This window comes from Anomaloglossus baeobatrachus, chromosome 6, assembly GCF_048569485.1.
Source record: "Anomaloglossus baeobatrachus isolate aAnoBae1 chromosome 6, aAnoBae1.hap1, whole genome shotgun sequence".
Lineage (NCBI taxonomy): Eukaryota > Metazoa > Chordata > Amphibia > Anura > Aromobatidae > Anomaloglossus > Anomaloglossus baeobatrachus.
This window is the reverse complement of record NC_134358.1, coordinates 565,346,946-565,363,593: the sequence shown is the minus strand read 5'-3', so window position 1 is coordinate 565,363,593 and position 16,648 is coordinate 565,346,946. Positions and strand designations below refer to the sequence as shown.

Genomic DNA, 16,648 nt, shown 5'->3' with positions numbered 1-16,648 from the left:
CAGTCAGTGAAATGCCAGGTTGGAGATTTCTCTCTGCGGTTTTTGTTCTCCATTGTGCACCCATCGTATGTTTGTTGTCAGTGAGTAGGCGGCATAGTCTTTAGCAATATTCACCTTCTCTGGTATTTTGTTCTTGGTCTTTCTCTGAGATCACTTTCCAGTTCAGCACACCTTCTCTTCTGTAGATAATTTTTACACTCACGTGCCTCCTAAAGAACTGGATAGCAGAGAAGTGCTCGATGGCCAATCAGGCAGCATAGGCCCGAGTTGCCATTGTTTACTTTGTGGTCAGGGCTACTCCAAATCACGCAGGAACCACTGGGAACTGCGGCATTGGGTTCTCTAGTTTGTACAGGAACCGGCAGGGTCAGTTGAAATTGTAAAGTGGAGGACTACTGCTCTCAGTTCAGACGCTGGGCAGTGAAGTCCTCCTGGAATGACCCAGCTCTCCACAGTCAATTCTGCCAAGGTCTTTGTAGTCAGATACAAGATATGATGGTTTATAGTCCCTCCCTGTTGTCCCTGGAAGAAGCTTTGTAACTGGCAGAGCATTTGGACAGACGTCTTAGGGTGAAGAGTACATTTTGAGGGGTTTTCAGTGACTTCTCCCTCTATTCATCCTGTTGAGGCCGGAGAACCCATGTAAATTGGGTCTTGCAGAGTCCACGGAGGGAGCTGCACCTGGATCACCTGCTCCTTTCTGTCTATACTGCAGCAGAACAGGATTAAGTGTTTCAGATACAATAATGATTTTTTTAAGGATAAAGAGAAACATAAATCACTAATATGCAAGAACACTGATAGTAAAGGTCTGAAGTTATCGCTCATGCATGTGTAGTGCCCCCGAAGACATCAGGAGGTACAAGGTACTGCATCCTGTCAAAGATACAGGGCCTACCCCCAGGGACCCAGAAGACCAGTGTCGGTAACAGCAAAACACATTTTAATCTTTGTTTATCCCCATTCCCAAAGACTGGTGACAGGCTATGGTTGGACCCAATGGATGGCGACCTAGAGGTGGAGCTGATCCAGTCCACTAGACGACATCCAGGTAGGTGGGGTCAGACAGTCAGTAAGTGGAAGTGAAAGGAGACAGACGTAACCGCACTGACAGGAGAGTGTAACAGTGACCTGAGGGCCCAGGCGTGTGGTTACTGGTGGAGTACTCCCGGAACCATAGCACCGACGGGGTACAGAATCCTAGGTCAGGCAAACGCTCCAGGCAGACCTGATAAAATCTGCACAGTGAGGGGACCATCCAGGACCTCACCGACCGTAAAGTTCGGGACACAGTAGCAACGGGAGAACCGGGGAACAGGACAAGAGGAACCGACCCCACAGGTTTCAAGCTACCTGTCATACGGACTAAGACTGAGAGACTACCAGGAGGGGACCCCCAGACGCTCCAAGCCACGGGGACCCACCAACGAGAGACGGGTGCAGGTGAAAGAAGCCACCAGGTTACCACACCGGCACTGGACGCTAGGTACCACTCCCAGGGCAGTGAAGGACTCTGATATAGGCACAGGTGCATGTAGGTACATATGGCATGTCTGAGGCAGACAAGGCAGATGGATACAAACAGGTATAGTGGGCACGACAGGGATAGATAGGTATGTGAAGACAGACTCAGGTACAGGTGATGGACATGGGAATAATGGGACCTGACAACTAGCTAGACAGACAAGACACTCACTAACTAAAGATGTTGCGCAGGCATCTCCCCTAATGGGAGGGTGCCTTAAACACACAGTGCCTCTCAGCAATAGGCTGAGAAGCATTTCCTGCAAATTGCACACTGCCCTTTAAGAGAAGGGCCAGTGCGCACACACGTGCCTTAAGCACTCTCCCGGGAGACCTGGGCAGCGTGCACAGGCCTTGGGAGGGGAAGCAAGCAGCAGCACACATGGATGTGCGGGGGAGGAGACGACCCGGCTGGGGCGGTGAGTAAGGCGTAGTCAGTGCACGGATGTCGGCACTACAGAGATGCCTTGAAAGAGTACTTTAGAAATAGTCACATAAGGCCTTCCACCTCACTAGTCACCGTGGGATTTTTCTTTATTTACAAAAAGATGGAGGGTTGCGTCCTTGCTTGGATTTTAGAGAGATTAATAATATTACTATTATGTAATCCATACCCACTACCTCTTATTCCTGATCTGTTTAATCAGCTAGTGGGTGCCAAGTGGTTTTCTAAACTAAATGTGAGAGGAGCATATAGCCTCATACGTGTTCACCAAGGTGATGAGTGGAAGAATGCCTTCAGTACACCCAAGGGTCACTTTGAAAATTTGGGGATGCCATTCGATTTGACCAATGCTCCAGCAGGGTTTCAGAACTTCATAAATGATATTGCTTCTTCTCTAGTCGGTAGATTTGTTGTGATATACTTGGATGATATCTTGATATACTCAGGTTCTCGTGAGGAGCATCAGGAGCATGTTCAGCAGGTGCTTCAAGTTCTTCTTGTCAACTATATATTTGCCAAACAAGAGAAGTGTCAATTTGAGGTGCAGCAGATTCAGTTTTTGGGTCATTTAGTTTATGCTAAAGCTTTTCAGGTGGATCCCGTTAAGGTACAGGCCATCCTTGATTGGGTACAACCTACTAATGTAAAAGCTTTGCAGAGGTTCTTAGGTTTTGCTGATAATTATTACCGTAAGTTCATTAAGAACTTCTCTGTCATACTCAAACCTCTTACTGATATGACCAAGAAGGGGACTGACTTTTCCTCTCGATCTACTGAGGCTATGGATGCCTTTGCGACTCTCAAGACAGATTTTTCTAAATCTTCAGTCCTCAATCACCCTGCTGTTTATTTGTCTTTTGTGGCTGAGGTAGATGCCTCTTCTGTTGGGATGGGTGCCATTCTTTCACAGAAGGTCAGTTACTCTCGTCCTTGTGCTGTTTTACTCTCGGAAATTCTCAGAAGAAGAGTCCAGTTATGAAATAGGTGATTGGGAACTCATGTTTAGAGCTTTTGTGGAATGGAGGCATTGTTTGGAGGGGGCTAGACATAAATTATCTGTCTTTACTGATCACAAAAATGAACTGTATATTGACGCGGCTAAATGCTTGAATACTAGACAGGCCCAGTGGGCCCTTTTTTCAGTCGGTTTGATTTCTCTGTGACATATCTCCCTGGTACTAAGCATGTTAAGGCTGATGCTTTGTCACATACTTTTGTTTTAGAATTGAGGGACTAAAATCCAGTCAAAATTCTTAGTGAAGGGGTGGTGGATGTTTTGGGGATTGATCTCAGACAGCTCATTGTGGAAGAGCAGGTTGATGCTCCGGAGGGCAAACTGGCAAACTGTTTGTGCCGTCCTCTCTTCGTAACGAAGTGCATGACTCTTTGTTGGCTGATCATCCTGGTTCCTCTGCCACCAGGAGAGCGGTTTCTTGGTCCTTTTGGTGGCAGAGTGCTCGAAAAGTATGTTGACAAGTATGTCCCTAAGTGCAGTGTTTACAAAAAGTCTAAGGCGGGCTTTGCACACTACGACATCGCAGGTGCGATGTCGGTGGGGTCAAATCGAAAGTGACGCACATCCGGCGTCGCAGTCGATATTGTAGTGTGCAAATCCTTTTTGATACGATTAACGAGCGCAAAAGCGTCGTTATCGTATGATCGGTGTAGGGTCCGACATTTCTATAATGCCGGTGCAGCGACAGGTACGATGTTGTTCCTTGTTCCAGCGGCAACACACATCGCTGTGTATGAAGCCGCAGGAGCGAGGAACATCTCCTACATGCGTCCCGGCTGCAATGCGGAAGGAAGGAGGTGGACAGGATGTTTACATCCTGCTCATCTCCGCCCCTCTGCTTCTATTGGCCGCCTGCCGTGTGACGCCGCACGACCCACCCCCTTAGGAAGGAAGGAGGTGGGTGATATGTTTACATCCTGCTCATCTCCGCCCCTCCGCTTCTATTGGCCGCCTGCCGTGTGACGCCGCACGACCCACCCCATTAGGAAGGAGGCGGATCGCCGGCCAGAGCGACGTCGCAGGACAGGTGAGTGCATGTGAAGCTGGCGTAGCGATAATGTTCGCTACGCCAGCAATCACAAGATATCGCACCTGCGACGGGGGTGGGGACTATCGCTGCAGCGTCGGTAACACATTGTTACCGATGTCGCAACGTGCAAATCCCGCCTAAAGCCTCTCGTGAAGCCCCAACAGGCTCTAATGAGGTTCCCTTTCAACCTTGGACTCATTTTTTTCATGGATTTTGTCACGGATTTGCCTAATTCTGGTGGTAATACACTGGTATGGGTGGTGGTGGACCATTTCAGCAAGATGGTTTATTTGGTTCCTCTACCAAAATTGCTTATGGCTAAGAGTTTAGCTACATTAATATTTTCTTACTTCGTGAAGTTACATGGTGTTCCTAAAAATCTTATTTCCGATGGGGTTCACTTTATGGCTAGCTTTTGGCCTAGCTTTTGCTCCAGGTTAGGAATTAAGCTTTCATTCTCTTCAGGTTATCATCCCGAGACTAATGGTCAAACGGAGAGAATGAACCAAGGTTTAGAACAATATCTAAGAGGTTTTGTTTCTTCTAATCAAGGACTGGGTGGATTTTCTTCCTCTGGCTGAGTTTGCTCTCAATAACCGCACCTCTACTGCTACCGGTACCTCACCTTTTTTTTGTTCTAGGCTTTTCATCCAGTTTTTGGTCCATATAGGGCAATTAAAACCATTAATCCTGTGATGGTCAAGCTCCAACTTCTAGTTGCACGGAGGATTAATAATTCCTTCTTCAAAAGATTGAGGGGATGTCAGGTCCTCAGGCAGGGCCGGATTAAGGTTGGTGGGGGCCCCTGGGCAGAAAATCTGGTGGGGGCCCCATAAACGTTAACATTTTTAGCCATAACAGTAGAGCACGAACTGTAGCATTTAGATATAAATCCAATAAACATGTATCTTAAGGCCCCGTCACACTAAGCAACATCGCTAGCAACATCGCTGCTAACGAACAACTTTTGTGACGTTGCTAGCGATGTTGCTGTGTGTGACATCCAGCAACAACCCGGCCCCTGCTGTGAGGTCGTTGGTTGTTGCTGAATGTCCTGGGCCATTTTTTAGTTGTTGCTGTCCCGCTGTGAAGCACAGATCGCTGTGTGTGACAGCGAGACAGCAACAACTAAATGTGCAGGCAGCAGGAGCCGGCTTCTGCGGAGGCTGGTAACCAATGTAAACATCGGGTAACCAAGAAGCCCTGTCCTTGGTTACCCGATATTTACCTTTGTTACCAGCCTCCACCGCTCTCACTGTCAGTGCCGGCTCCTGCTCTGTGCACATGTAGCTGCAGCACACATCGGGTTAATTAACCCGATGTGTGCTGTAACTAGGAGAGCAAGGAGCCAGCGCTAAGCATTGTGCGCTGCTCCCTGCTCTGTGCACATGTAGCTGCAGCACACATCGGGTGCGCTGCTTCCTGCTCTCTGCACGTGTAGCTGCGTGCGCTGGTAACCAAGGTAAATATCGGGTTGGTTACCCGATATTTACCTTAGTTACCAAGCGCAGCATCTTCCACGCGGCGCTGGGGGCTTGTCACTGGTTGCTGGTGAGCTCACCAGCAACTCGTGTAGCGACGCTCCAGCGATCCCTGCCAGGTCAGGTTGCTGGTGGGATCGCTGGAGCGTCGCAGTGTGACATCTCACCAGCAACCTCCTAGCAACTTACCAGCGATCCCCATCGTTGTTGGGATCGCTGGTAAGTTGCTTAGTGTGACTGGACCTTTACCCTGATCTGCCATATTCAGATTTACAGGACTACAATACAGATACAGTCCAGGATAACTCACAGCCGTCACTTATACACACAGTACAATACAGATACAGTCCAGGATTACTCACAGCCGTCACTTATACACACAGTACAATACAGATACAGTCCAGGATCACTCACAGTCGTCACTTATACAAAGAAAGTAGAGTAAAGGGGGCTTTACACACTGCGACATCGCTAATGCGGAGTCGTTGGGGTCACGGAATTCGTGACGCACATTCGGCCGCATTAGCGATGCCGTTTCGTGTGACACCGATAAGCGATTTTGCATCGTTGCAAAAAGGTGCAAAATCGCTAATCGGCGACATGGGGGTCCATTCTCTAATATCGTTGCTGCAGTAGTAACGAAGTTGTTCCTCGTTCCTGTGGCAGCACACATCGCTCCGTGTGACACCGCAGGAACGAGGAAGCTCCCCTTACCTGCCTCCCGGCCGCTATGCAGAAGGAAGGAGGTGGGCGGGATGTTACATCCCGCTCATCTCCACCCCTCCGCTGCTATTGGGCGGCGGTTAAGTGACGCTTCAGTGGCGTCGCTGTGACACCGCATGGACCGCCCCCTTAGAAAGGAGGCGGTTCGCCGGTCACAGGGACGTCGCCGGACAGGTAAGTATGTGTGACGGCTCTGGGCGATGTTGTGCGGCACGGGCAGCGATTTGCCCGTGTCGCGCAACAGATGGGGGCGGGTACGCACGCTAGCGATATCGGGACCGATATCGCAGCGTGTAAAGCGGCCTTTACTCACATATTTTTAATTGATCCCAATGTTAAGGCAGCCAGGGACGGCTCCAGGTTTTTGTGGTCCCCGGTTGAGTCTCAGTGGGCCCCATCCACACACAGACACACACATACACATACAGGCATACGTACATATACATATTTGAAGACAAATTCACAAAAATACATTTAAACAGACAAATATATGCACAGTCATATACACTGACATACATGCAGACACAGACGCATTACAGGTGTTAATATGGAGAAGTCACAAGCAGCCTCACTCACCTCTCCCGCTTGTTTTCAGCTCCTCCAGGACATATGGCTGTGTTGCATGATGGCCATCAATAACAGACATGACTGCACACCATGCACACTGACACAGCACTGATGTATATACATCACAGGAGGGGCTGGGGCCTACAATAAATACATTACAGGAGGGGCAGGGGGCATAGACATTACTGGGGGGGGCATAGACGTTACTGGAGTGGCAAACCGCTCTGGTGGCGTACACATTACTGGGATGGGTGGCTTAGCGCTCTGGGGGACCCATATAGTTCTGGGGTGCCGCATAGACTGCTCTGATTCATATATACACACACACAGCTCTGCTTCAATCACACAGCTCTGCTTCACACACACAGTTCTGCTTCACACCACACATCTTTCTTCAGCTCTGCTTCACACACACACACAGCTCTGCTTCACACACACACACAGCTCTGCTTCACACCACAAATCTTTCTTCAGCTCTGCTTCACACACAGCTCTGCTTCACACCACACATCTTTCTTCAGCTCTGCTTCACACACAGCTCTGCTTCACACCACACATCTTTCTTCAGCTCTGCTTCACACACAGCTCTGCTTCACACCACACATCTTTCTTCAGCTCTGCTTCACACACACACACACAGCTCTGCTTCACACCACACATCTTTCTTCAGCTCTGCTTCACACACACACACACAGCTCTGCTTCACACCACACATCTTTCTTCAGCTCTGCTTCTCTCACACACACACAGCTCTGCTTCACACCACACATCTTTCTTCAGCTCTGCTTCTCTCACACACACACAGCTCTGCTTCACACCACACATCTTTCTTCAGCTCTGCTTCTCTCACACACACACAGCTCTGCTTCACACACAGACACACACACAGCTCTGCTTCACACACAGACACACACACAGCTCTGCTTCACACCACACATTTCTTCAGCTCTGCTTCACACACACACAGCTCTCTTTCACACACACTCACACACAGCTCTGCTTCACACACAGACACACACACAGCTCTGCTTCACACCACACATATTTCTTCAGCTCTGCTTCACACACACACATAGCTCTGCTTCACACACACACACAGCTCTCTTTCACACACACTCTCACACAGCTCTGCTTCACACACAGACACACACACAGCTCTGCTTCACACCACACATTTCTTCAGCTCTGCTTCACACACAGCTCTGCTTCACACACACACAGCTCTGCTTCACACACACACTCACACACACAGCTCTGCTTCACACACAGACACACACACACACACAGCTCTGCTTCACACCACACATATTTCTTCAGCTCTGCTTCACACACAGCTCTGCTTCACACACACACAGCTCTCTTTCACACACACACTCACACACACAGCTCTGCTTCACACACACAGCTCTGCATCACACACACAGCTCTGCATCACACCACACAGCTCTGCATCACACCACACAGCTCTGCATCACACCACACAGCTCTGCATCACACCACACAGCTTTGCATCACACCACACAGCTCTGCATCACACCACACATCTTTCTTCAGCTCTGTCCCTACCTGCTCTGATGCCATCCTCCTGCTGCTCCGGTATAGGCCGCCATCGTCCTGCTGCTGTTCCGGTGCCGCGGCCATTCTCCTGCTCCGGTTAGTCTCCTCTCCTGGCCGCGGCGTGGGTCTTCTCCGCGGCCGGCCGCGCGCGTGGGTCCTCTCCTCCGCGGCCGGCCGGCCGCGCGCGTGGGTCCTCTCCTCCGCGGCCGGCCGGCCAGCCGGCCGCCCGCGTGGGTCCTCTCCTCCGCGGCCGGCCAGCCAGCCGGCCGCCCACGTGGGTCCTCTCCTCCGCGGCCGGCCAGCCAGCCGGCCGCCCGCGTGGGTCCTCTCCTCCGCGGCCGGCCGCGCGCGTGGGTCTTCTCCGCGGCGGCGTCCTGCTGTGACGTCCGCAGCATTGGACGCCGCAGCAGAGCAGGGAGCAGGCACACCTCTGACCCCGGAAGTACAAACGATGGTACTTACGAGGTCAATCAGCGTCCTGTGCCCGCAGCTTGTTTTTGCGTCTTAGAGACGCAGATACAAATAAATGTAGGTGCCCCCCCCCGAAAACACAGCTGATTTAGACTGTCTTAACGGAGGGGGAGCGGGTGTGAAGAAAAGAAAAAAAAAATTGCTGACGGGTGGCAAGTATGGCCCTGGTGGTGGGGGCCCCCTTGGAAGCTCTTTTGGTGGGGGCCCCGGGGCTGAAGCCCCGCCTGCCCCGCCTATAATCCGGCCCTGTCCTCAGGAGATAATTGAGTTTGACTTTTTAGGAGGGTAAGGAGTATGAGAACAAGTTTTGGGTTCCAGACTTCGCCTTCAGTATGTCGTTAAATAGAAGGGTTTCCGCCCGGAGAATAATTCCTGGGTTGATGCTGTAGATTCCCTAATTAGAGAGTTCGGTGTGGGATCTCTGTGGGTCCAGTGGCCCCTTTTAAAAGGGGGGTACTGTCATGTGTCTGGATTCAAACCCTTGAGTCTGTGGTTGGCTTCTATGTCCGTTGGACCATAGCAGATACACATTGTCTATCAGGTGTTTAGTTTCTGATATCCTTGCGTTAGTTCTTTTAGGGTAACAGGTGTAACCATTTACTCATTTGCCTGCCCAATCACCTTTCGGGTGCAGCGTTAAAGACGTTCCTCCTGCTGGTATTTCCTTCTGGTGATATTATCATTTTGAAGACCATCCATATTGCTGTTAGTTTCTGCCAGTCAGTGGAAGGCCAGCTAGGACACCTCTCTGCTGTTTATTTTTTCCTCTCTGCACCTATATTATGTTTGATGTCAGTGAGTAGGCGGCATATTTTTTAGCAATATTCACCTCCTCTGGTATTTTGTTCTTTCTCTTACTCCCTGTGGCATCACCTTCTTCTTTAGCACACCTTCTCATCTGTAGGTAATTTGCTCAATGCTCTGCCATCCAGTTCCTTAGGAGGAACGGGGAGTGTTCGATGGCCAATCAGGCAGCATAGGCCCAAGTTACCATCATTTAGTCAGTGGTCAGGACTATTCCAACCCTGCAGGAACCACTTAGGATTGCAGGGTTGGGATCTCTAGTCTGTACAGGGACCAACAGGGTGAGATGCAGTTTTTAGTGGGTTCCCTTTACTCCTGTGTGAGTTTTTGTATGAACATAACACAGTGAAGTGTGGAGGTGGAAACATCATGGTGTGGGGCTATTTTTCAGCAGACGGCACTGGCAAGCTCAATATAATTAAAGGAAGAATTAAAGGGCAAGTGTACCTGATAAAAACCTGCTGCTGTCGACCAGGAGATGTAACGTATGAGGACATTTCACCAAGACAATGATCCCAAACACACGGCCAAGGAAAGAAAATAAATCTGCTAGAATGGCCGAGCCGATCACCAGAGCTGAATCCAATAGAAAACGTCTGGAAGAAACTAAAGCTCCGAGAGATCATAGAAGGAGCCGGGACCTGCAGGATATGAGGAGTGTGTGTGGAGGAATGGGCCAAAATCCACCTGAGCAATGCAGGAGACTAGTGTCTCCATACAGGAGCCGGGACCTGCAGGATATGAGGAGTGTGTGTGGAGGAATGGGCCAGAATCCACCTGAGCAATGCAGGCGACCAGTGTCTCCATACAGGATGTGAGGAGTGTGTGCGGAGGAATGGGCCAAAATCCACCTGAGCAATGCAGGAGACTAGTGTCTCCATACAGGATGTGAGGAGTGTGTGCGGAAGAATGGGCCAAATCCACCTGAGCAATGCAGGTGACTAGTGTCTCCATACAGGATGTGAGGAGTGTGTGCGGAAGAATGGGCCAAAATCCACCTGAGCAATACAGGAGACCAGTGTCTCCATACAGGATGTGAGGAGTGTGTGCGGAAGAATGGGCCAAAATCCACCTGAGCAATGCAGGCGACTAGTGTCTCCATACAGGATGTGAGGAGTGTGTGCGGAGGAAGAATGGGCCAAAATCCACCTGAGCAATGCAGGTGACTAGTGTCTCCATACAGGATGTGAGGAGTGTGTGCGGAAGAATGGGCCAAATCCACCTGAGCAATGCAGGTGACTAGTGTCTCCATACAGGATGTGAGGAGTGTGTGCGGAGGAAGAATGGGCCAAAATCCACCTGAGCAATGCAGGCGACTAGTGTCTCCATACAGGATGTGAGGAGTGTGTGCAGAAGAATGGGCCAAAATCCACCCAAGCAATGCAGGCGACTAGTGTCTCCATACAGGATGTGAGGAGTGTGTGCGGAGGAAGAATGGGCCAAAATCCACCTGAGCAATGCAGGTGACTAGTGTCTCCATACAGGATGTGAGGAGTGTGTGCGGAGGAAGAATGGGCCAAAATCCACCTGAGCAATGCAGGTGACTAGTGTCTCCATACAGGATGTGAGGAGTGTGTGCGGAAGAATGGGCCAAATCCACCTGAGCAATGCAGGAGACTAGTGTCTCCATACAGGATGTGAGGAGTGTGTGTGGAAGAATGGGCCAAAATCCACCTGAGCAATACAGGAGACCAGTGTCTCCATACAGGATGTGAGGAGTGTGTGCGGAAGAATGGGCCAAAATCCACCTGAGCAATGCAGGCGACTAGTGTCTCCATACAGGATGTGAGGAGTGTGTGCGGAGGAAGAATGGGCCAAAATCCACCTGAGCAATGCAGGTGACTAGTGTCTCCATACAGGATGTGAGGAGTGTGTGCGGAAGAATGGGCCAAATCCACCTGAGCAATGCAGGTGACTAGTGTCTCCATACAGGATGTGAGGAGTGTGTGCGGAGGAAGAATGGGCCAAAATCCACCTGAGCAATGCAGGCGACTAGTGTCTCCATACAGGATGTGAGGAGTGTGTGCAGAAGAATGGGCCAAAATCCACCCAAGCAATGCAGGCGACTAGTGTCTCCATACAGGATGTGAGGAGTGTGTGCGGAGGAAGAATGGGCCAAAATCCACCTGAGCAATGCAGGTGACTAGTGTCTCCATACAGGATGTGAGGAGTGTGTGCGGAAGAATGGGCCAAATCCACCTGAGCAATGCAGGAGACTAGTGTCTCCATACAGGATGTGAGGAGTGTGTGTGGAAGAATGGGCCAAAATCCACCTGAGCAATGCAGGCGACTAGTGTCTCCATACAGGATGTGAGGAGTGTGTGTGGAAGAATGGGCCAAAATCCACCTGAGCAATGCAGGCGACTAGTGTCTCCATACAGGATGTGAGGAGTGTGTACCGAAGAATGGACCAAAATCCACCTGAGCAATGCAGGGACTAGTGTCTCCATACAGGATGTGAGGAGTGTGTGTGGAAGAATGGACCAAATCCACCTGAGCAATGCAGGGACTAGTGTCTCCATACAGGATGTGAGGAGTGTGTGCGGAAGAATGGACCAAATCCACCTGAGCAATGCAGGCGACCAGTGTCTCCATACAGGATGTGAGGAGTGTGTGCAGAAGAATGGGCCAAAATCCACCTGAGCAATGCAGGCGACTAGTGTCTCCATACAGGATGTGAGGAGTGTGTGTGGAAGAATGGGCCAAAATCCACCTGAGCAATGCAGGCGACTAGTGTCTCCATACAGAAGGTGTCTGGAAGCTTCATCACCAACAAAGTCTTTTCTGTAAAGTCTTAAATGAATGAATGCCAGTAACGTGTTCAATACTTTCTCCCTGTATCATTTCTCATAATTACACATCATTTCTGGATATCTTTTGTTTTATTTCTTTGCCTGTGTGGATTGGATGGGTTGTTACCGACATCTGGTGAGAAATTCATATCAATTGCAGCTTTAGAAAGATATTTACTTAGAGAACAGGTGACATGTTCAATACTTATTTCGCCCGCTGTATATATCACCTCTCCATTTATATAGAGTACACGTGGGCAAACGGCTGCGCCATTTATTTTGCACATAGGCAAAACGTCTGCTACCCTGGGTATATATGAGTTTTATCTTACTTTATACTCCAGTTACAACCAGAGCTGCGTACAGAAGTGTGCAGCTCCACTATAGCGTCGCTCACCGCAGTGTTTCTGCATTTTTTAATTTCAGACCAACATGATCCCGGGATCTCCGAGCAGCGAGGAGTCTGACAGCGGATTCAACAAGCTCAGACGGCGCAAGCTGTCATTCCGCAGACGGACAGACAAAGGTAAGGGGGGCACTTACTTATGAGCCAAGTGGCAGAACCATGCACCATGCGTGATTTTGCTTGGACAGGTCCTTGATCCAGGGGGCTGAATACAAGGTTTACACTGATCATGAAGTTACATGATTGCCTCTCCTCCAGTCACATCCAAAGCAGCCTTCCAATGCTGATGGATGACGTCACTATTGTGCTGTAGGAGGTGAAATCATCCCTCCAGCTCGCACAGCATGGTCCAGAGCGCGCCCAGTTGCATTCACATCCCATCCTTCCCTGCATCATTCTGAGGCCAGGAGAAGTTTGATTGCAGCTCTGGATGTGACTAGAAGATACAGGATGGCATCTAAACTTACTGTTCATTTAACCCATCAGTGATATCTCCGCTTTACTACATCTGTGTCCCCACATACGCCACCAGGGGCGTAACAATCGTGGTCGCAGCAACCTGGCCCGGGGGTACAGGGGGCCTGCCGGCTCCAGCGCCTATTTCAGCTGGATGTGCGTCCGAGGGTGTGCATCCAGCTAAAATACATTGCAGCACAGAGACTCGTTGGGTTCCTGCACTGTGATGTGCCGGCCGCCAATTAAGGCTATGAATATTCACCGCTCCCCACGCCGTAATCCTGGGTGTGGGGAGCAGAGAATATGCTGACCACGCTGGAAGTGGGCGCCCAGTGACGTCATGCGCTGTGCCGCTTACACGCTGGTAAGTTGTGGCATGCCATCATCAGAGGAGGACATCAGGGAAGTGGGCGAACATGAGTATAATCATTTTTATTTTTTTTTAACTGTGTGCGGCACCTGGGGGTACACACCCCTGCCCCTGTGTACCAATGTGCGGCCAGTATGGGGACATAAACCAGGATGGTGTCATTATGGGGACATGTATACAAGGATGGGGCCATTATGGGGACATCTATACCAGGATGGGGTCATGATGAGGTCATACACCATTATGTGACAATGATGGGGACATATACCAGGATGGGGCCTTGATGGAGACATATATACCTGTATGAGGCCATAAATACCAGGATAGGCCATGATGGGGACATATACACCAGGATGGGGACATACATACCAGGATGGGGCCATATATATACCAGGATATAGCCATGATGAGGTCATACACCAGGAAGTGGCCCAGAAAGGGGCCATTAGTACAGAATAGGGGACAATACTACACAATTAAGGGAGAGGGGTCAACTCGTATATATTTGTAGGATGTAGCATGCTACAATGCCCCTTACATTTACTCCTACATTTTCTGTTTCCGTCCACAGATGCTGACAATGTCGGGGAGGTCAGGAAAGGTCAGAGGGCGAGCAGGCTGCTCCGGAACAATCTGGTGCCGGAGGATAAGAGTTGGGGTGAGCAGCACAGTAGCCCCCCGTCCAGCCCAGCGTCCAGCGATGATGAGCAGCCGGCACCAGTGTCCAGCACCATCGAGCTGTCGCCAACACACGCCACGTGCAGTAACTTCACAGCAGCGAGCGGAGCCGAGGCAGAGGGCGATCAGAGCGGGGGAGACATGTGCAATCACCTGTCAGGTAAGGGGCGGGGTGAGCTCTGCTGAGTCGGGGCCCGTCCATCACACGTATCCACAGCTGACTCTGCCCTTCTCCGCAGGAGCCTTCTCCGGCGTATCAAACATCTTTAGCTTTTGGGGGGACCGACATGGCCGCCAGTACCAGGAGCTGCCGCGGTGCACCATACCCGCCCACTCCACCCTCAGCGCTCCTGTGCCTTCCCTCAGCCGGCGGCAAAAATGTGAATTAGGGAACAGGCTGGATCAACTGCAAAAGCAGCTCAACAGGTGACGGGTGCAAATCACTCAGACCCCCCCATCACAAAAATAAAGCTCCACCCTAGTGCTGAACTATAATGTTACTCCCCCCTGACCATACTCACTACACACCCCTGTGATATTACTCCACCCTGACCATTACCTCCCTGTACTATACACCCCTGTGATATTACTCCCCCCTGACCATTACCCCCCTGTACTACACACCCCTGTAATATTACTCCCCCCTGACCATTACCCCCCCTGTACTATACACCCCTGTGATATTACTCCACCCTGACCATTACCCCCCTGTACTATACACCCCTGTGATATTACTCCACCCTGACCATTACAGCCCTGTACTACACACCCCTGTGATATTACTCCACCCTGACCATTACAGCCCTGTACTATACACCCCTGTGATATTACTCCACCCTGATCATTACAGCCCTGTACTACACACCCCTGTGATATTACTCCACCCTGACCATTACAGCCCTGTACTATACACCCCTGTGAGATTACTCCACCCTGATCATTACACCCCTTTACTACACACCCCTGTGATATTACTCCCCCCTGACCATTACCCCCCTGTACTACACACCCCTGTAATATTACTCCCCCCTGACCATTACCCCCCCTGTACTATACACCCCTGTGATATTACTCCCCCCTGACCATTACCCCCCTGTACTATACACCCCTGTGATATTACTCCCCCCTGACCATTACCTCTCTGTACTACACACCCCTGTGATATTACTCCCCCCTGTACTACACACCCCTGTAATATTACTCCCCCCTGACCATTACCCCCTGTACTACACACCCCTGTGATATTACTCCACCCTGACCATTACCACCTGTACTACACACCCTTGTGATATTACTCCACCCTGACCATTAGCCCCCTGTACTATACACCCCTGTGATATTACTCCCCCCTGACCATTACCTCTCTGTACTATACACCCCTGTGATATTACTCCCCCCTGTACTATACACCCCTGTGATATTACTCCACCCTGACCATTACCCCCCTGTACTATACACCCCTGTGATATTACTCCACCCTGACCATTACCCCCCTGTACTACACACCCCTGTGATATTACTCCCCCCTGACCGTTACACCCCTTTACTACACACCCCTGTAATATTACTCCACCCTGACCATTACCCCCCTGTACTATACACCCCTGTGATATTACTCCCCCCTGACCATTACCCCCCTGTACTATACACCCCTGTGATATTACTCCCCCCTGACCATTACATCTCTGTACTACACACCCCTGTGATATTACTCCCCCCTGTACTACACACCCCTGTAATATTACTCCCCCCTGACCATTACCCCCTGTACTACACACCCCTGTGATATTACTCCACCCTGACCATTACCACCTGTACTACACACCCTTGTGATATTACTCCACCCTGACCATTACCCCCCTGTACTATACACCCCTGTGATATTACTCCCCCCTGACCATTACCTCTCTGTACTATACACCCCTGTGATATTACTCCCCCCTGTACTACACACCCCTGTAATATTACTCCACCCTGACCATTACCCCCCTGTACTATACACCCCTGTGATATTACTCCACCCTGACCATTACCCCCCTGTACTACACACCCCTGTGATATTACTCCCCCCTGACCATTACACCCCTTTACTACACACCCCTGTGATATTACTCCCCCCTGACCATTACCCCCCCTGTACTATACACCCCTGTGATATTACTCCACCCTGACCATTACCCCCCTGTACTATACACCCCTGTGATATTACTCCACCCTGACCATTACAGCCCTGTACTACACACCCCTGTGATATTACTCCACCCTGACCATTACAGCCCTGTACTATACACCCCTGTGATATTACTCCACCCTGATCATTACAGCCCTG

At 50.4% G+C, this 16,648-nt stretch overlaps 1 protein-coding gene across 1 annotated transcript in view; it reads left to right on the top strand.

The window, feature by feature from the left end:
- KCNH2 (potassium voltage-gated channel subfamily H member 2) overlaps positions 1 to 16,648 on the top strand; it is a 377,203-nt gene that overhangs the window by 348,468 nt on the left and 12,087 nt on the right. Inside the window, exons 11-13 of the mRNA XM_075315765.1 lie at positions 12,836 to 12,935; positions 14,213 to 14,479; positions 14,559 to 14,745. Of these exons, the coding sequence (XP_075171880.1) occupies positions 12,836 to 12,935; positions 14,213 to 14,479; positions 14,559 to 14,745 (554 nt within the window). The remainder of the gene's footprint in view (positions 1 to 12,835; positions 12,936 to 14,212; positions 14,480 to 14,558; positions 14,746 to 16,648) is intronic.